This window comes from Podarcis cretensis, assembly GCF_951804945.1.
Source record: "Podarcis cretensis genome assembly, chromosome: Z".
Classification (NCBI taxonomy): Eukaryota; Metazoa; Chordata; class Lepidosauria; order Squamata; family Lacertidae; genus Podarcis; species Podarcis cretensis.
Window position 1 is genome coordinate 16053654 of NC_137184.1, and position 20420 is coordinate 16074073.

The 20420-nt window shown below is 44.4% G+C and overlaps 2 protein-coding genes across 3 annotated transcripts in view; one reads left to right on the plus strand and one right to left on the minus strand.

Moving 5' to 3' along the window:
- The window catches only part of LOC307207789 (uncharacterized protein), a 34344-nt gene extending 17551 nt beyond the window's left edge, over positions 1-16793 (minus strand). The window contains exons 1-6 of the mRNA XM_079961850.1: positions 16696-16793; positions 15638-15808; positions 4494-4616; positions 3116-3174; positions 1689-1839; positions 712-861 (exon numbers count right to left, since the gene is read on the minus strand). Of these exons, the coding sequence (XP_079817976.1) occupies positions 712-861; positions 1689-1839; positions 3116-3174; positions 4494-4616; positions 15638-15808; positions 16696-16776 (735 nt within the window). The 5' untranslated portion in view covers positions 16777-16793. The remainder of the gene's footprint in view (positions 1-711; positions 862-1688; positions 1840-3115; positions 3175-4493; positions 4617-15637; positions 15809-16695) is intronic.
- LRRC8A (leucine rich repeat containing 8 VRAC subunit A) overlaps positions 15806-20420 on the plus strand; it is a 38030-nt gene continuing 33415 nt past the window's right edge. For both annotated transcript variants that reach the window (XR_013834677.1, XM_079961274.1), the window contains exon 1: positions 15806-15998. The gene's annotated coding sequence lies outside the window, so the exon portion shown is untranslated. The remainder of the gene's footprint in view (positions 15999-20420) is intronic.

Below are 20420 nucleotides of genomic sequence, written 5' to 3' on the forward strand. Positions count from 1 at the left end.
AGAGGTATCAAGCACATCGTTGGTTAGTTTTTATGTTATGTGGTCATAGGATTTCAGACCTCAATATATTATTTGATTTTGTGTGTGTGTGTGTGTGTGTGTGTGTGTTTGTGTCTGTGTGTGTACGTACAACATTTTAACAAACTGCCAGACAAAAGGATCATTAGCAGCAATGATGCCACCCATTTGCCTGTCAGGAAGAGAAGAAGGAAGTAAAGAACACAAAACAAGGCTGGCTGATGGATCAGGCCAAAGGGGGCCCACCTAGTCTAGCATCCTGTTCTCACAGTGGCAAACCAGATGCCTTAACAAAAAGGCCACAAGCAGGACCTGGGAGCAACAGCAACACTCTCCCCCACTGCAATTTCCAGCAAATGGTATTCATAAGCATACTGCCTCCTGACAGCAAAGGAAGGACATAGCTATCAGAGTCAGCAGTCATTGATAGCCTTATGGATTTGGCCCATCCTTTTTCAAAGCCATCCAATTGTTGGACGTCACTCCCTCCTGCAGGAGTGAATTACATAGTTTAGCTACATGCTGTGTGAAGAAGTCCTTATTTTTCTTTGTACTCCCAAATATTTCAACATTCAGCTTCATTGGGTGGTTCAGGGAGGCAGAGGCTAGAACCCCCACTTTCCAGTTTCATGAAGTCTGAGAAGCATTGTCCTAGCCATTAATATGTCCCAAAGCACACAGGCCCTCTGTTACCTCATCTCCATCATCCACCAGAGCCTGGAAGCAGCAGAAGAGGGCCTCATAAGCACCGACAGTCACCATCACATTTTTCATAGGGTCCAGGTCTCGTCCAAGCAGCTTCCCAAAAAAGCGGGCCAAGATTGCTACTAAACGTGGGTGGCCCTGAGGAAACAGCAGAGGCTGAGAACATGGAATAATAACCTGAAGCAAGCAGGCTAGTAGAAATTTATTGCACATTTGTCCTGAACTTGATCATAAAAACAAGTCTTCTTTCTGCTTACTTGCTGCACTTAGATTGCAGCCTCCCCAGAAATCCTCTTCTGCAGCCCCATCTGCACTATACATTTAAAGCACTATGATACCACTTTAAGCTGTCATGGCTTCTCCCAAAGCATCCTGAGAACTGCAGTTTTTGAAGAGTGCTGAGAATTGTTAGAAAGCCCCTATCCCCATACCTAAGGGACACGGGTGGTGCTGTGGGTTAAACCACAGAGCCTAGGACTTGCCAATCAGAAAGTTGGTGGTTCGAATCCCCGCAAAGTAGTGAGCTCCTGTTGCTCGGTCCCTGCTCCTGCCAACCTTGCAGTTCGAAAGCACGTCAAGTGCAAGTAGATAAATAGCTACCGCTGCAGCGGGAAGGTAAACAGCGTTTCTGTGTGCTGCTCTTGTTCGCCAGAAGCGGCTTAGTCATGCTGGCCACATGACCCGGAAGCTGTACGCCGGCTCCCTTGGCCAATAAAGCGAGATGAGCGCCACAACCCCAGAGTCAGCCACGACTGGACCTAATGGTCAAGGGTCCGTTTACCTTTACCTTTTATCCCCATACCTACAGAGATACAATTTCCAGAGTGGTTTAACAACCAGTCCCTCTTCCCATGGGATAACTGTGCAGGGAACTATGTATAGGAGTGCTTTTGCATAGCAACACTTCAGACTTATATAAGGTATGCATGCAGCCTGAGAGAGAAAGGGAGGAGATTCTCACGTACAAATTCTCGGGTATATTGGTGCAGCAAGGTATTCTCTCCACCGACGGCCTCTACCAACGCTTCCCTGACAAAGTCCGGTGGGGGGAAATTAGGGAAGCCTTGGCCCAGGTTCACGGTCTTGTACGTGGCCGCCAACTTGACAAACTCCACCCTAAGGAGAGTGAAAGGCAAAAGAGCAGAGAGGAAGAATTAAATCCCACTAGGCCAGCCTCCTGAAATCTCAACCCCAGCTGGATTACAGATACTGTCTATTGCTGGGGTTCAGGGTGTGCAAAGAGGCAAGCCTTGGATGGGTGGATGGTTTGAATCCCATCATTCACTGACTCCCTAAAGCAACCTGCCAGCTTAGGGCAGATAGAGATAGCAGAAGCAAGGGACATGAGATAAAGGAAGGAATGCTGAAAGCCTGATGGAGGCCTGGTTGCTAGGAGAATGGTGACAGAAGTGTGACATTTGAGACCCAAATGGCTTAGGCATTCTTGGGGCACCTCAATGTGATTATGGGGGTGAAGATACCAGTATGGAGCCATGCTTGTTTTACTTCTCATGACCTGTAACCTTCCTTGATATATGTAGAAGGATGTTTATGTTTTAAGAACGTTTAGATGTTTTATGACTCTGTGTTGCAGTTTCTATAAAACCCTTGTTCTAATTCTCCTCGAGGAAGAGCTTCTTCTTAAGTGGCAGCTCAGCTAGAACAACAACATTAAGTTTGGGTCTGCCCTATTGCAATAGTATCTAATAAACTCTGGGTCCCTAACTAGATCTGCTGAAGCTTGCTGTAACTGTAATTCTCTTGGTTCCATGTTTTCTTTAAAACCTGTTCCCTCTCATCTGGATAATGAACAGGTGGTGCAGAAGTAAATTCTTACCACACTTGGACTGTCTGGATTATGTTTTGGGGCTGAACTGATGCTCTGTGCTTGGCTGCCTAAGACTATGCTGCTCCTAGCACCTAACAGCAACCCTGGACCATAACCAGTGCCCCTTCACCCAAGCAAACAAGATGTTGTTGTTGGTTTGTCAGGGTGGGACTGTGGTTGAGTTGCAGTGTGCCTGCTTTGCATGCAAAAGGTCCTTGGCTCAATCCTCAACAGTATCTCCTGTTCAAAAGGATCAGGGAGTGGGTGAAGTGACTAGGCTAGATGTAAATATAAGGCCTCTTTATCCTGAAAGGGCTCTGCAGCTGTTCAGCTTTTATTTTTGATTGGCCAGTTACCTTAATAATGCTCTGTATTTCTTTTCTTTTTTAAGAATGGTAATTTATATTTCAATGTTGTAAGCTGTCCTGATATTTTTATTATCTGGCCATACAGAACTACATTAGTAAAGAAAGAAAGAAATAGTCTGGCCTTGTATAGTCTGGCAGCTGGGCAAGTATGGACTGGGCAAGTATGGTGTATGGGGCCCACCCAAGGAGGAAATACCAGATATTCTTCTCTACACCTTCCAGCCTCCGAGCCTGAACCATCCTGGACATTTTTGCCTAGAGAAAGGAGGAAAGGATGGGGGGGAAAGAAGGAAGGAAAGAAAGCATGTTAGAATTGCTGCCTATAATGGCTATTTAATAACAAAGAACTGCGGAACTTTCTCATCTTCTTGCAGATCTTTTATATGCCAATAGTTGATATGGTCCCTATAGGTTTGCTTATTTTAGTTTACAGCTGATCTGTGGAACCTTTGGCCCTTCAAATGTTGGTGGACTACAACTCCCAGCAGCCAGCATAGCCAATGGCCCAGGATAACAATGGGAATTGTAGTCCAGCAGCCTCTGCAGGGCCAGAGCTACCCAACACCTTGTTTAGTGGCATTTAGGAGGGTCTTCTCTAATTTTTCTATGGTGCTTTAAAGTATGGAATTCTTATTAAGGTTTTTTTATATATAATGTTGCAAACTGCTCAGGGACTAGAGTTTGATGCATGAAGTGGAAAATAAATTACTAATAAAAAAGGGAGCAACCTTAGCGCAGCAGGCAGCAAATACCCCGACCTCCCCTGCTCTGTTCTGTCATCACCAACAAAAAACTTAAATTCCATCCATACAAAGCACAGTCACATTTTCCAGCTGGCTCATTCTGGTTAAATGGTTTTTCCTATGGCAGGGCAGACTTTTTCAGGCCTAGGGCCACATCCCCTCCTAGGCGACCTTCTGGGGACCACATGCCACAGGGTAGATAGGGCCAGTGGCAAAAATAGGAGCAGCAACAAAGGTGATTTCCCCCTTTCTACAGCAAGCAACACCCACTCACACTTCCCATCCTCCATCCAGACAAGGAGGAGACTGGAATGTCTGCAGAGGGTGACTAAGATGATCAACAGTCTGGAAACCAAACCTTATGAAAAATAGTTGAGGGAATTGGGCATGTTTAGCCTGGTAAAGGCAAAAGGTAAAGGTAAAGCCTGGTAAAGAGAATGAAGGGAGATATGATAGCCATCTCCAAATATCTAAAGGGCTGTCACACGGAATATAGAGCAAATTTGTTTTCTGCTGCGCTGGAGGGAAGGACCCAAACCAATGAAATCAAGTTACAAGAAAGGAGATTCCAACTAAACCTTAGGAAGAACTTTCTAATGATTGACAATGAACAGTCTGGATGGCCACTGTTAGGGATTCTTTAGCTGAGATTTCTGCATTGCAGGGGGTGGGGGGTGGGACTGGATTGTGCTTATGGTCCCTTCAAATTTTAAGACTTGTTCCAACGAGACCAAAACACTCAAGCAGGGCCAATGAGGGGGAGAGTTCCAAGGGTTTGATAGAGAAGCCTGGGAGTCCATATTTGGCTCCTGACACTCCTGGTCTTCCTACCTTAGAGTGATACCAGCAGAATCCAATACGATTATTCCTTCCCAGTAGGTAATGAATCAAGGACAGAGCGATACTTCTAACCATACCACGACAATACTGGTTTGCTGTGCCGTATGCATGGACCTGTGTTATTTCTTACACAGGGAGAGGAATGGGGAAGAGGAAAAGAAATGAGAGATCAATTGCATTCAGACATAAACCAAAAGCTGCTCCTTGATCTTGGGAACCGTCATGCAAAATGTGGTTAGGATATCCTAGGTCCAAATATCTCATAGTCCAAATGCACTATAAGAAAATGAACAAGTTTGCAAAATACATAGCTGATGTATGAGCATATGTGGGGTGCGGGTGGGACAAATTGTAAAAAGTGAGGTCAGAAGGAAATGAAATTTAGAAAAGTACGGAGAGTCATAATTATCTACTTGCAAGTGCCAAGATGTCTGTGTCATCAAACATTGTTTTGTAAATTACCACTGTTAAGCACTTAATTATCACTTTGTTTTTATATACCTTTTAACTGTTGGTTGATTGATTGATTGATGATTGATTGATTGATTGATTGCATGATTGCTTGCTTGCTTGCATTTATAACCAACCCTTTTCTCTCCAAGAAGCTCAAGAGGGTGTACATTCCCCTCTTCCCCTGTAAGGGAGGTTAGGCTGAGAGGCAGCAACCGGCCCCAAGGTCAGTCAGTAAGCCTTATGGCTGAGCAGGGGGATTCGAACCCTGGTCTCTCACAGGTCCTAGTCAGGAACTGTTAACAGCCATACCACCACTGGTTCTGTCTTTACCATTAAAATATTTCAGGATGTTTTATGAGAGGCATTTACACACACACAAGATACACACTCATATACACACAAAATCAGTGGTTAAGATCAGTGCAATTTTGAAAGGTTCAGTCTTCAACCTTGCTTCAAAATGCCATCCAACTGTACCCAAACATAGATGAGAATGTGGTCTTCAGTCACAGGAGCCATTGTGCAAAATTTGGTGGTGGTAATTTAGCAAACAGACAACTTTCCAAAATATATAGTAAAAAGCAACACATACAGGTTCCATATAAAATCCGTAACTCTCAGGAACTTGAAATATGATAGCAGAGCATATGGGTTCAACTACCTACATTTATTTGTACTAAAGTTAAAAACAAGAAGATATAGCTGTACATGTGTTTTGATGGAACGTACTAAGGACCCAATTCATATATGTGTACATCTTATATGTATCCATATTAACTTTGTACTCCTAAAAGAGAAATGCAGGTTAGAAATAAATTAAGATGGTTATGAAATGGGAGGGAGGGGGTTATTGGTTTCCTTTCGTTCTTGTTTTTATTACTTTTTCTTAATCTTGTATTTTTATGTTTAATTTGCCCTGAGATGGAACGTACTAAGGACCCAATTCATATATGTGTACATCTTATATGTATCCATATTAACTTTGTACTCCTAAAAGAGAAATGCAGGTTAGAAATAAATTAAGATGGTTATGAAATGGGAGGGAGGGGGTTATTGGTTTCCTTTCGTTCTTGTTTTTATTACTTTTTCTTAATCTTGTATTTTTATGTTTAATTTGCCCTGAGATGTACTCATGGAGGATGGTATATAAATTTAATTAATAATAACAACAATAAAAAAACTTTATTTCATAAAATTCATATACTGATTGATTGTAAGAAAAAAAGCTAAATGTGGTTAGAACCTCAAAGTATGTTCTTAAGAACACATTGCTCAGTAACAAGGGTGCCTCTGAGCACTGTAAGCCAGACACTAAAACAACTTAGGAATTCAGAGAACAAGGCTTTCAAGCTCCGAAAACTTTCACTTTACAAGAGATACCTTGCAATCTTATGCACAGCTGTGAGTAACTGTGGGACTTACTTTGGAGTGGACATGCATACATGTGCATTGCAAGGACTGGCTAGGGTGTTGGTGGAACTGGTCACCCCTTGCAAGAAAATATTAACATGACCTTCCATGGGATCTCAGTTATACTGGTTAGTTATTTCCTGTTTAGGAACTGAGGAAGATTGCATGCAACCTCCTTACTGTGGGCCGATCAACAATAAAGAAGAGCACCAGCAGATTTGTCACAAGCAAGTCAGTTTGGACAAGGGATTTAGTTGCTGCTGTGATCTGCATACTCTTACTGGAAGCAAATAGCCTTGAGCCAGCAAGGTGTAGTGATTAGTACTGGACAAGGGTCAGGGAGCACATTGGTTCAAAAATCTCCAGTCATGAAATTCACTCTGTGACCTGGACCCAATCACTAACTCCCGGTCTAACCTGACTCACAGAGTTGCTGTGAGGATAAAATGGGAAGAGAGAAAAGCATAAGAACTGTCTTGAGCTCCTTGGAGGAAAAGTGGGATATTAATGTAATGCACAAAACAAATGCTGCATTTGGAATTTGCAGGATGTCACAGAAGCTTCTCTACAAAAGGAAGAGATGCCATTCATCCCTGTCCTGAAGTAAGAGAAATAAAAGCACATTTCCTAAGAATCACATGCTTCCTGGCAGGATCAGAGTTGCTATTAGGTGTAAACAGATAATCTCAGAGGAACACAGGATGACAAAACTAAGCATATGGGGTTTAATCAAGAAAAACCAGGCCAAAACAAAGAGCAAGAACTGTTAACAACAACATGACCACTATATTTTTAAAGAAAAGATTCCAGAGGAGTTCAAAAGCTGTCACAAAGACACTTTCTGTCTTATTTCTAGATAAACATATAAATACTTAATATTAATAATAAAGCAAGTCTTTAAACAGGGGGGAAACGGGATCTGCTTTCTCTAAAGTTTTCTGGTCTTTTCCATGCCACAAAATTCACCATGCTTGGCACCTTTCAATTTCCCTGTGTGTGGTTTTTTGTTTTGTTTTTTGAACAAGTGAAATATTTCTGGGAGGAGATATGACAGGGCTTCCAGCCAATCACAAAAAGCACAGGGAGGATTTTAAATAAAGGGAAGGGGATCTTGCGGCACCCCAGTTAGGGGTGACAGCCTTTTTTCTTTCTTTTTGGGCCTGGGGTCCTCAACTGTGTTTGCAGCAATGCCATGCCTGGGGGAGGGGGAGGGAATTGTCACCTGATTGTTCAGCCTCTATTAAAGGCACAACTGTACACCAAGGCTGTGTTTAAAGCATTATACTGTATGTTTAAAGCATGATCCTCCCAAAAGAAATCCTGAGAGCTGCGGGTTTGTTAAGGGCGAATGAAATCTTAACTCTGTGTAGGGTACTACAGTTCCCAGGCTTCTTTAGGGAGGGGGAAATTTGCTTTAAATGTATGGCGTGTAGGCAACTATAACTGCCCTGTTCCTTACCTTCTTCTGACTAGCTGGCAACCTTAATTCCGATGTCCCTTTTGACCAAGCTGGTGATGGCAGAAAGGAGGCAGGTGGCTCCTTTTAAAGAACTTTGCTCCTCAATCTAGATAAGTAATAAGTAACCTTAAGAAGAAAAAAGGAAATGAAACAAACAAAGCTGGAGGAGGTGTGAATTTGCATGTGCTTGACAAGCCCTCTGCTGGGTGGAGAGAGAATCAACACTGCATACATCCCCCCACCCCGACCCCTGAAGAATTCTGGGAAGTGTAGTTTGTTAAGGGCAAGCATAGGCAAACTCGGCCCTCCAGATGTTTTGGGACTACAGCTCCCATGATCCCTAGCTAACAGGACCAGTGGTCAGGGATGATGGGAATTGTCATCCCAAAACATCTGGAGGGCCAAGTTTGCCTATGCTTGGTTAAGGGTGCTGGGAAGGGCAGCTCTGATGGGTAAATTCCAGGATTATTTGGGGAGGAGTGTACTTCTGACTCTGATCCACACAAAATATTTAAAGCATATTCAGCACACATTTTTTAAAAAAAACAAAACCCAAAAGAAACCTGGGAATTTCAGTTTCCCCTCACAGTGCTGCTATTCCCATCCTTTGGCAGGCATGGGGTTTAAATGTATAGTGTGGATCTGCCCTAATTAAATGTACATTGTGTATCTAGCTTTCATTTGAGTGACACCCCCTTTCAAAAACGAGGATAAGAACATAAGAGTCTGCTGGGTCACACCAGCCACTCATCTAATAAAGCATCCTGTTCTCTTCTTATGTTCTGATGCCTTTCAGATTACAAGACTGCCAATGGCCACCAACCAAGCTCTCCCTCCACAGTTGTGTGATAGGAATTTTGAGGTCTTAGATATATGGAAATGTTCATAAATGTACTAACCAAGCATGTACATAGATCAGCACAGGAAGACCAACCTGGAACCATTTTGATTCCTAAACTGAGCAAATGTTTTCTCTGCAAGGTCAAAGTGGGAAACCTCCCATTGTCTCTTTCCTCACAAATCTTAAGGGCACATTTAAGATATGAATAGGGTGTGAGCCTGTGACATGGCCCAGGAACTAAGTATTTATCATTACAAAAGATTGGCCAGGCTACCCAGGCAATCCAATCAAGTAACCTGCCAGACAGGAGATAAACAATGACAGGAGAAAAACAATATTAAAATTTCTGTTTTAGACTGCCTTTTCTGTGATGTAGGTATGATGTATCTGGGGGGTGGTCTTAGGTTACACCCCTTCTGTGATGTATGTATGCTGTTTCTGGGGGTGGTCTTGATCTACAGGGTGGCAATTTCAAAAGTCTTTATAAGGCCTTGCGTGCCATTTTTCGGGGTTCCTCTCTCCTGCGGATGAGGGGAGCACCCTGTTGCAACAGTTCAATAAAGATCAAGCTTACTAGCTGCTTTGCTTCTCAATATTCTCTGGTTGGCCTGTTATTCTCTCCTACCAATAGCGAACCTATGTAAGGGGAAAAGGGCAATTTTTGTTTACAACAGTTGGAGGCAGTGATGCTTCTGAATTTCAGGTGCAGGAAACTGCAGAAGGGAACAGTGCTTTCGTGGTCGGGTCCTGCTTGTGGGTTCTCCCTTCAGGGTATCGTTGGGCACTGTGATGACAGCATGCTGGACTAGATGGGTCACTGGCCTCATCCAGTAGGTTCTTCTTATGTTCTTAAGTGAGAGCTGTTTGGGGACTAGGGCTTAGATTTCCTTCTCCCTGTGGGAGGTTATGTCTTCAGGGTGTCTGGATAACTGAAAGGGTTGACAGGCTACCAGTCCTTGCAGTAACGTCTGACTTAAATCTCAAGAAGCCTGCTTTGCTCTCTGTGCTATGACACTGGAGGTTCCCACTGGAACCTAACCAGAAAGCAAGATCTGTTGGGAGTTAATGCTGCAAAACACACCCCAGTTTTATGCTTATAGGAAATGACACCAGTTTCTAGCAAATCACATTCAAAGCAAACCAACCCAGGAGGCACACTGGAACCCTCAAAACCTTTCACCCCTCTGAGACTGGGGTGTATTTACACCCCAAAAAAACAATATTTACATGAACAAATGGAACATACATCCTTGTTCCGAGACTCTAATGACATGGAGGGCAGATCTGCACCATACATTTAGAGCACATAGCTACCTGCAAGGAATCCTAGGAACTGTACTTTTCTTCTTTCATTGCTACAAGCCCCAGCACAAAACTACAGGGCCTAGGATTCTTTAGAGAGAAGTCGTGTGCTTGAAATGGCCCTAAGAAGGGCTATAAAAATCAATGTGATTTACTGTACTGCCAAGTAAACATACTTAGAAATGCAACATTGGTGAAATCTCTAAAAACCACCCCTTAGATTTTAATATGGAAATATATTTGTAAAGACACAGTATTTGTAAAAAGAAAAGAAAAGACCACCTTAAACACTGCGGTTGCTTTCCTGCTCTAATGAAATTGGAGTGAATGCCTTTCAATTCTCCTTTATCAATATTTCAGGAATTTACTATGCAATCAACATTTTTGTGATGATCCAGCCCAATAAAAATGTTGGTGAGTGAATCATCCAAGTGCATCAGAAAACCCACTTTTTATTGATGCTCACACAAAAAATAACATTGGAATCTGATACAATCACAGGCTTGAAAGAAGGCTGCTATCTAGCGGGCAATAAAAGGAACATTTATCTGACCAAATGCCTTGACATTGGGAAACCAAAGTCACAGAGATGCTTCGGGTTGTTAGCAAAGCACTTTTCTGTTTGTGAAGGCAAATTATGGAAGGGTAGTCTTCTGGTTTGTTTGCTTTAAAAAATAAATAGTGTGTTGCCCGGAACAGGCAGTAGTTGCAACTATCATTACTGTCTGGAAGAGTGTGGAAGAGTGCTTAGAGAAGGGGTTGTTAACCTGGTCCCTGCCGCCCATTAGTGGGCATTTCAGGATTTTAGGTGGGCAGCAGGCAGTTCTACAGTACAAGCTGAATCCTCTTTCCATTGAGCACTGGTGGGCAGTAAGGAAATTTTACCATCAAGAAAGATGCATTAGTGGGTGGTAGGTATAAAAAGGTTGACTACCCCTGGCTTAGAGCATAAAATTAGGATCAGATAGACTCTGGTTAAAATGCATGAAGCTCACTGTGTAATGGTCATCATCTCTGTGGCCTGGGGAGAGTCCTGAGGGCCAAAAAGCAGTTGGCCCTCTGGGGCCTGAGGTTCCCTTCCCTTCTCTGTATCTTGCAAATACATATTAAAATGCTAACAATTTTTTGCCAGGCCCTTTTAAAAAATGATGATGATGATCTGCAGATTGATGCAGAAATGTGGAAAACTGGACTTGCGAAGCCTAGATAAACTTAAATTGACATATTTGCCCTTCTCTAGATGCAGGAGGAAATGATGGGAGGTAAAGTGATTCCTGTTTACACACATTACCCATCTGTCTGTCTGTTGCTCTGCCAGTGAAGAGTGTGGAGTGCAGTCATTGTGTCGGTAGGAGCTGGGAAGCCCAGGTTCAAATCTCCCACTCAGCCATTGTTATAGGGGTAGGCTTTTACAGCCCAGCTCTCCATCAAGGGATTCAGTATCCCCCAAGTCCGTTATCAGTCAGAGGAAAATGAGTGGAACCAGTAGAAGGAAAGCAAGGAAGATATTTATTTTTCTGTCCCATCAGAATTCCCCCTCCCACCACCTTGCAATGAGGTGAGGACCCAGAACAAAGGTGTATAACAGCTTTTAAAGACTTAAGAAATTTCCCACCCCTTAGCCAAAGACCACTCAAAAGCATCCTACAGATTTGAGAGTGTGTCTTATCTCCTGTTTGTCAAGATAGCTGATAATCCTTTCTGATTGCATTATCCTGCCAGTCTTTTGAAGTGATAGATACCCTAGCTTCTGAAACCTTTGTCACAGACCTCCCCTATTCATACACAAAATGTGCTCTTTGGACTGGATTTGAAGGATTTGTAAGTGAAAAGAACAATTGGGAAAGGTTTTGCTAAGATACTTCCTTCTGCAAAAAAATAATGGGGGTCAATAGGAGTCAATAAGACTTCAGGATGGATCTCCCATACTATTGCAGACATGTGGTTTATGTTAAGCATATGTGTTTATCTTGTGCACTTATGAACATTCATTTTATTTACAACCCCTTAGAATTCTTATTGTGGATCACTGCCTTGTCGTGGCGAAGGGGCTTGAATAACTCAGAGAAGCTATGAGCTATGTCGTGCAGGGCCACCCAAGATGGACAGGTCATAGTGGAGAGTTTTGACCAAACGTGATCCACCTGGAGCAAGAAGCAGCAAGCCACTCCAGTATCCCTGCCAAGAAAACTCCATGGACAAAGACAACAGGCATATAAAAGTTATGACGCTGGAAGATGAGCCCCTCAGGTTGGAAGGTGTTCAACATGCTATTGAGGAAGAGCGGAGGACAAGTACAAGTAGATTCAGAGCTGATGGAGCAGCTGGGCCAAAGCCGAAAGGTCGCTCAGTTGTGGATATGCCTGGAAGTGAAAGGAAAGTCCAATGATGTAAAGAAAAATATTGCATAGGAACCTGGAATGTAAGAACCATGAACCTTGGTAAGCTGGATGTGGTAAAAAATGAGATGGCAAGAATATTGACATCCTGGGCATCAGTGAACTAAAATGGACGGGAATGGGCAAATTCAGTTTGGATGACCACTATATCTACTACTGTGGGCAAGAATCCCGTAAAAGAAATGGAGTGGCCCTCATAGTCAATAAATGAGTGGCAAAAGCTGTACTGGGATGCAATTTCAAAAATGACAGAATGATCTCGATACGAATCCAAGGCAGACCTTTAACATCACAGTAATCCAAGCTTATGCACCAACTACCAGTGCTGAAGAAACTGAACTTGACCAGTTCTATGAAGACTTACAATACCTTCTAGAAATGACACCAAAGAAGGATGTTCTTCTCATTATAGAGGATAGGAATGCTAAAGTAGGGAGTCAAGAGTTAAAAGGAAAAACGGGCAAGTTTGGCCTTGGAGTTAAAAACGCAGGGCAAAGGCTAATAGAGTTGACAGAACTCTGGTCACCACAAACACTCTTTTCCAACAACACAAGAGATGACTCTACACATGGACATCACCAGATGGGCAGCATCGAAATCAGATTGATTATATTCTCTGCTGCCAAAGATGGAGAAGCTCTATACAGTAAGCAAAAACAAGACCTGGAGCTGACTGTGGCTCAGATCATCAGCTTCTTATAGCAAAATTCCAGCTTTAACTGAAGAAAGTAGGAAAAGCCACTGGGCCAGTAAGACACAATCTAAATCAAATCCTTTATGAATACACAGTGGAAGTGAGGAACAGGTTTAAGGATTTAGATTTGGTGGACAGAGTGCCTGAAGAACTATGGATGAAGGCTGGTAACATTATATAGGAGGCAACAATGAAAACCATCCCAATGAAAAGGAAATGCAAGAAAGCAAAGTGGCTGTCCAATGAGGCCTTACAAATAGCGGGGAAGAGAAGGCAAGCAAAATGCGAGGGAGATAGTAAAAGATACAGGAAATTGAATGCAGATTTCCAAAAAATAGCAAGGAGAGACAAGAAGGCCTTCTTAAATGAGCAATGCAAAAAACAGAGGAAAACAGCAGAATGGGAAAAACCAGAGATCTGTTCAAGAAAACTGGAGATATGAAAGGAACATTTTGTACAAAGATTACGATAATAAAGGACAAAAGTGGAAAGGACTTAACAGAAGCAGAAGACATCAAGAAGAGGTGGCAAGAATACACAGAGGAATTATACCAGAAGATATGGAGGTCTCGTATACCCCAGGTAGTGTGGTTGCTGACCTTGAGCCAGACATCCTGGAGAGTGAAGTCAAATGGGCCTTAGAAAGCACTGCTAATAACATGGCCAGTGGAAGTGATGATATTCTAGCTGAACTATTTAAAATTTTAAAAGATGATGCTGTTAAGGTGCTACACTCAATATGCCAGCAAGTTTGGAAAACTCAGTAGTGGCCAGAGGATTGGAGAAGATCAGTCTACATCCCAATCCCAAAGAATGCTCCAGCTACCGCACAATTGTGTTCATTTCACACGCTAGCAAAGTAATGCCTAAAATTCTACAAGGCAGGCTTAAGCAGTATGTGGACCGAGAACTCCCAGAAGTGCAAGCTGGATTTCGAAGGGGCAGAGGAACCAGAGAGCAAATTGCAAACATGCGTTGGATTATGGAGAAAGCAAGAGAGTTCCAGAAAAATATATACTTGTGCTTCATTGACTACGCAAAAGCATTTGACTGTGTCGACCACAGCAAACTATGGCAAGTTCTTAAAGAAATGGGAGTGCCTGATCACCATTGATTGTCTCCTGAGAAATCTCTATGTGGGACAAGAATCTACAGTTAGAACTAGATATGGAATAACTGATTGGTTCAAAATTGGGAAAGGAGTATGACAAGGCTGCATATTGTTTCCCTGCTTATTTAACTTATATGCAGAATTCATCATGTGAAAGGCTGGACTGGATGAATCCCAAGCCAGAATTAAGATTGCCAGGAGAAATATCAACAACCTCAGATATGCAGATGACACAACCTTGATGGCAGAAAGTGAGAGGGAATAAATGAACCTTTTAATGAGGCTAAAAGAGGAGAGCGCATAATATAGTCAACATCAAAAAGACTAAGATCATGGCCACTGGTCCCATCACCTCCTGGCAAATAGAAGGGGAAGAAATGGAGGCAGTGAGAGATTTTACTTTCTTGGATTCCATTATCATTGCAGATGGTGACAGCAATCATTAAATTAAAAGATTCCTGCTTCTTGGGATAAAAGCAATGAAACCTAGGCCCATATAGTTAAAGCTATGGTTTTCCCAGAAGTGATGTATGGAAGTTGAGCTGGACCATAAAGAAGGCTGATCGCCGAAGAATTGATGCTTTTGAATTATGGTGCTGGAGGAGACTCTTGAGAGTCCCATGGACTGCAAGAAGATCAAACCTATCCATTCTGAAGGAAATCAGCTCTGAGTGCTCTCTGGAAGGGCAGATCCTGAAGCTGAGACTCCAATATTTTGGCCACCTCATGAGAAGAGAAGACTACCTGGAAAAGACCCTGATGTTGGGAAAGATGGAGGGCACAAGGAGAAGGGGACGACAGAGGACAAGATGGTTGGATACTGTTCTCGAAGCTACCAGCATGAGTTTGACCAAACTGTGGGAGGCAGTGGAAGATAGGAGTGCCTGGCGTGCTCTGGTCCATGGGGTCACGAAGAGTCGGACACGACTAAACAACAACAAGAATTCTTATAACATCAGGAAGCTCACCTTTGGCACCTTTGCTCACCTCTCAGCCTAACCTACCTCACAAGGTTGTTGTAATGGATTAAAAAAAAATGGGGGTGGGGTGGGGAGAGAAGCATAGATGCCGTCTTGAACCTTTTGTAGAGGTGGTGAGGAAAAGGTAGGATAGATATGCAACAAATAAATAGCAAACATGCAATGCTAGTCCTATTCAGAGTAGGGCCATTGAAATGGATGAGCATGGCTGATTTAGCTCCATTAATCTCAGCAGGTCAACTGTGAGAATTTATTTGGACGCAACCCAATATGTTGCTTTTTATATATAATATTGTATATATGGTTTATAAATCTGCTATAAAACATCACATTAGTACCCGTTGTCATCAGGATGTGGGGATTAATATTGCCGTTTTTACATAATGAGTTGGAGATTTCTCTCCCTTTAAATACGGAGAGGCGCACGGTGTTAATTATATATATTTTTAAAAGAAAGAAAGAAAGAAAGAAAAAAGGAAAACGTACGTGCTGAATGCGACCTTCCCTTACCAAGATGGCAGCTGTGCGCTCCTTTCCCCCTCCATACTCAAGATGACCTCCAGGCATCTTTTGCGCTTTCCATTCGCTTCCTCTCCCTCTCGCTCCGTGGAGAATGCCTTGCCCTTCCCAAGATGGCTCCTCTCGAGATGGGGCCGCCTAGTGGAAGAGAGGAGCAAGAGTCGCGGCTGCTGCTTACTTCCGGTTCTGCCGCCGCCGCCGGGGGATGCCCATGCCGGCCGGGTGAGGTCAGCTCCGGGGTGGAGCAGCCCGGTGGTGCAGTGAGGAGGCTGCGAGGGGGGCAAACAAAAGAAAGCCCGAAGCGACCGAGCCGGGAAGCTGCTGCCGGGTGAGTGCGAAGGGTTGCAATAATGACACTGTCAGGGGCAGGCGTTTCCCGCCCCGTCCTGGGGGGAAAGTGGACTGGCAGGGAATCTGCTGAGAGATACGAGGGTGTTGAGGAATGCCGAGGCGAGTCAGGAACACTGAGGACTAGTAACCCCCCTTTTTTTGATGGGGAAGTGAGGACGTCGGGCATGTCCCCTCCCCACACACACTCGCGCTGGGTGGGTTTGTTTGGTATTTGTTTTTAGTATCGAGGTGTAGGACCAGTAACCGTGTTTTAGCTAGTGAGTGGCGGAGGGTCGGGGAAGGACGTGGATCTCGGGAAATAGAGAGGAAGATTCCCCATCTCCACACGCTGCTTTAGAGTATTGGGAAGGAGAGGGGCGTCTGGGAAAGAGGACGTCCTCAGAAACCTCGGGGACCAGCAACTTTTATTTATTGATTGGCATAATGGAGGAGGAGGATTCTCTCCCACCCCCACTTCCAACCTCCACTGGTTTTGTTGAGGTGAAGAGGGGCGTCAGGGAAAGGACAGCCTCAGGAACCTACAGGACCACTAACCTTGCTGCCAGTGAAAGGGGAAGGAGAGGAACTTGGGCATTGCAGAACTGGGAGAAGGATCCCCTGCCCGTCGCTGCTTTTGAGTATTGGGGTGGTCTCTGGGAAAGAGAGTAGGCTTAGGACCTGGAGGACATAGTAACCTGGTATTGTATGATGACAGTGAAGAGGAGGGTGAGCGAGGATGGCGAGAGATGTGTGCCCGGCAGGGTGGAGAGGAGCATGCATGCCTTCAGCTTGTGAGCTTTGCAAGCGTGGGGAGTGGAGAGAGATCTAGGAACCCCTAGGAAAATCCTGGGTTGCAGAAGGACCCGTGTGTGTGTCGTGTGTATGTAAAGTTTAGGGCTGGCAATTCCTCAGTTGAGAGGGAAGGCCATAAGGAAAGGAAGGGGGGATGTGCACGTGTATGAAAGGAATTTCCAGGGGCTGGGATGGTGGGTGTGATTCCAGAGTCCGGTAAGACGTGGAAGAGGTATCGATGTGACATGGCCATCAACAATCATACCCGGAGCTTGCAGAGGAGTGGGTGGCAGAGGTAGGGAGAGTAACAATGGGGGGGGGGGTTAGGAAGAGTGGGTTTCCCCGGAGATGTGTTGTGGAAGAGAACTGAGACTGGGTTTCTGTGGGTATGGAGAGCGAGTGAGGGGGGATGTTAGGAAGAGGGAGTTATCCAATCCACCAACCCCAAGATCTGCTATGGCAGAATATTCTTGCAAAGGCAGCCAGTGTTGGACTAGGACCTGGGAGACCAGGGTACACTCAATCAGGAAACTCACTGGGTGTGTCCTTGGGACCAGTCACTGCCTTTTAGCCTAACCTACCTCACAAGATGGTTGTAGGGATTATATGAAAAGGGGGAAAACAGTGTAGGCCCCTTTGAGCTCCTGGGGAGAAAAAAGGTGGAACATAAATTCAGTAAATAATTAAAACGAATGCAGGACACTAGCAGCAATTGAAGGTTTATTGTGGGCATTGAGAGCGAATAAAAGCGGTTTATAAAAAGGGAGCTTTGCTTATGATTCAGAAAATAGAGGGGAAGGGATATTTGGAAGGGGTGGGGGAGGTGCAGAAGGGTTTGGAAGGCTTGGCAGATGGAAAACAGTCACCTTTTTGTAGGTTCTCAAATTAATTGGTTATTTTCCAAGTGGGGAGGGTGGGATTGATTGGCTGTCTCCCACCTCTAGCACTTGTTGAATAAGAGATGGTGGTGGAGGGTTGTGAGGTGGCACTAAAGAAGGAAACTGAAGCATTATGGATGGGAACAAATTTAGGGTGTGTGTTTATCTCTTGTGCTGTTTTTGAAAGTGGATCTCAAAAGCGAGGTGAGTGATGATAGTTCTTCTTAAGCTGTTCTTGGAACTTACAGGGCTGGCAAGGGGGAGGATAAATAGGGGCAGGAGAGTTGTCAAAGGGGCTGAGTCTGAGAATGTGCCCCAGTGCCAAGTAACTCTTTATTTTTGGGGTGACAGGGGAAGCATTAAGGGCAAGGGGAGGAAACAGAGACTCCTTTGCTACGTTGTGTTGCTGGCAATTAAGGGGTGGCAGACAGTAAGTGAAGGAAGGAATAGTGCCTGGTTGGCAAGAAACACTGATGAGTCAAGCTGTGAGCAAGTCACAGAAGGGCTGGAGAAGCTGGGTGGGTGGTGTTATCATGTTACTAGTCCATGCAATGTGAGTAAAGGGGGGGGAAGGGGGGCATCTGGCAGGGACCGGTAAAGTGAAAACAAAGGGGTGGCATTCTGTTGCGGAGAGTTGGGTATGTGTGTGTGTTATTGCATTCAGCTAGCTCAAAGAATGGGTGTGCAAGCAAACTTTTTGGCACCCATGGGGAAGGTAGGTTGTTGGAAAGGAAGCAGGAGTATCGGGAAGAGGCAGGAGAAAGGGTGTCAGTGGAAGGAAAAGGCCGGGGTGGAGGAGAAAAATATTTGGGTGTGGGACATTGGAGAGCAATGTTTAGCTTTAGGTGCTGCCTGATTGGGATTTTTGCAGTCAAGCCTCCAGAGTGATCTCTGTTGCTGGATGCCTCAAAGCCCTTTAAACTGCCATGAGTCTGTTTTATGATTGTCCTGGCCTTCCAGTAATTGGGGATAGCAGGTTGCTGTAACAACAGCGAGAGGGTGTGCAAATTTCCACTGCAGCAATGTGGCCTCTTTTAAAGTTTATGGGATTATTCCATTTACAGAGAGCAAGGTCATCTGAGGTGATGTCTTTTCGGAGTCCTGGGGCAAGTAAAGGGAACACTGTCAAATGTGAAGGTTCCAGGAAACTAGCCAGTGTCCTCAAGGCAAGGATGTGCAAAATCATGGCTTGACTGAATTTCTTTTTTAAATGGAGCGGAGCTTCTGCATTGCCTAATTCTGAAATGCATCACTTTTGGGGAAAGGGTGGGGCTCCTCCTTTAATTACTGCCCACTTGATTTCAAAATTGTGTGTGTGTCATCATTTCAGCAGTATACTGTACATGATATTCTGTACATTTAATGCACCCCAGTGAATCCTAAGAGCTGCTGTTTACCCTCCACAGAGCTGGAATTCCCAGCACCCTTAACAAACTACAGTTCCCAGGATTCTTTGGGAGAAATCATGTTTTTTAGAGTTATAGTGTGGATGTGACCAAAGATCTTATTTAATAATCTTGAAAATGTCGGGTTTGTTTTTACCCTTTTTATTGTGAAATTGCTTCAAGGTACTTTATAGGATGGGACGCGGGTGGCGCTGTGGTCTAAACTACAGAGCCTAGGGCTTGCTGATCAGAAGGTCGGTGGTTTGAATCCCCACGACGGGGTGAGCTTCCGTTGCTCGGACCCTGCTCCTGCCAACCTAGCAGTTCGAAAGCACATCAAAGTGCAAGTAGATAAATAGGTACTGCTCCGGCGGGAAGGTAAACGGTGTTTCCGTGCGCTGCGCTGGTTTGCCAGAAGTGGCTTAGTCATGCTGTCCACATGACCTGGAAGCTGTCTGTGGACAAACGCCGGCTCCCTCGGCCAGTAAAACGAGATGAGTGCCCCAACCCCAGAGTCGTCCACGACTGGACCTAACTGTCGGGGGTCCCTTTTCCTTTACTTTACAGGATGTGATTCACAAATGGAATGAAAGCAACAGAAAATAAAACGCTTGTTGTCTTTTAAATGTATCGTACTTATGCAGCCTTACTGCTGTGAAATATACTAATACTGTATTCAGCAACTTTGCATGCTGGGACGGAGAAATAAGCTCAGTGGAGAAAGTATACTGGTTCAGGAGCAAAATTCAAGGTGTTGATGTTGCTGGGCCACAAATCCCTTCATCCCTGAATATTGGACATGTTGGCTGCTGGACTCCCATGATGTCTGGAGGACTGTTGGTTTCCGAACCCTGGCTTACAGCTTTATGCTGTGGCTCACCCAGTGAAGTTAGATCGGCAGTTGATTGCAAAGTAATTCATCATAAGATACACAATTCAGTTATGGCTTTTTCTGCCACAAGATGCAGCAATGGTCACTTGGCCCAGATGTCTTAAAAGCGAGACAAGTCACATGGCAAGGAGGCAGTAAGATACCTTTCAGTGTCTACTCAGCAAAACCTCCCTCTTCAGATAAGTTATGCCTCTGAAGGGATAACAATCGGCTGTAGTTGCGTGGTAAAGTAAAGGTAAAGGGACCCCTGACTATTAGGTCCAGTAATGGCTGACTTTGGGGTTGCGGCGCTCATCTCGCTTTATTGGCGGCATACAGCTTCTGGGTCATGTGGCCAGCATGACTAAGCCACTTCTGGCGAACTGGAGCAGCGCATGGAAACGCCATTTACCTTCCCGCCAGAGTGGTACCTATTTATCTACTTGCACTTGGACATGCTTTCAAACTGCTAGGTTGGCAGGAGCAGGGACCGA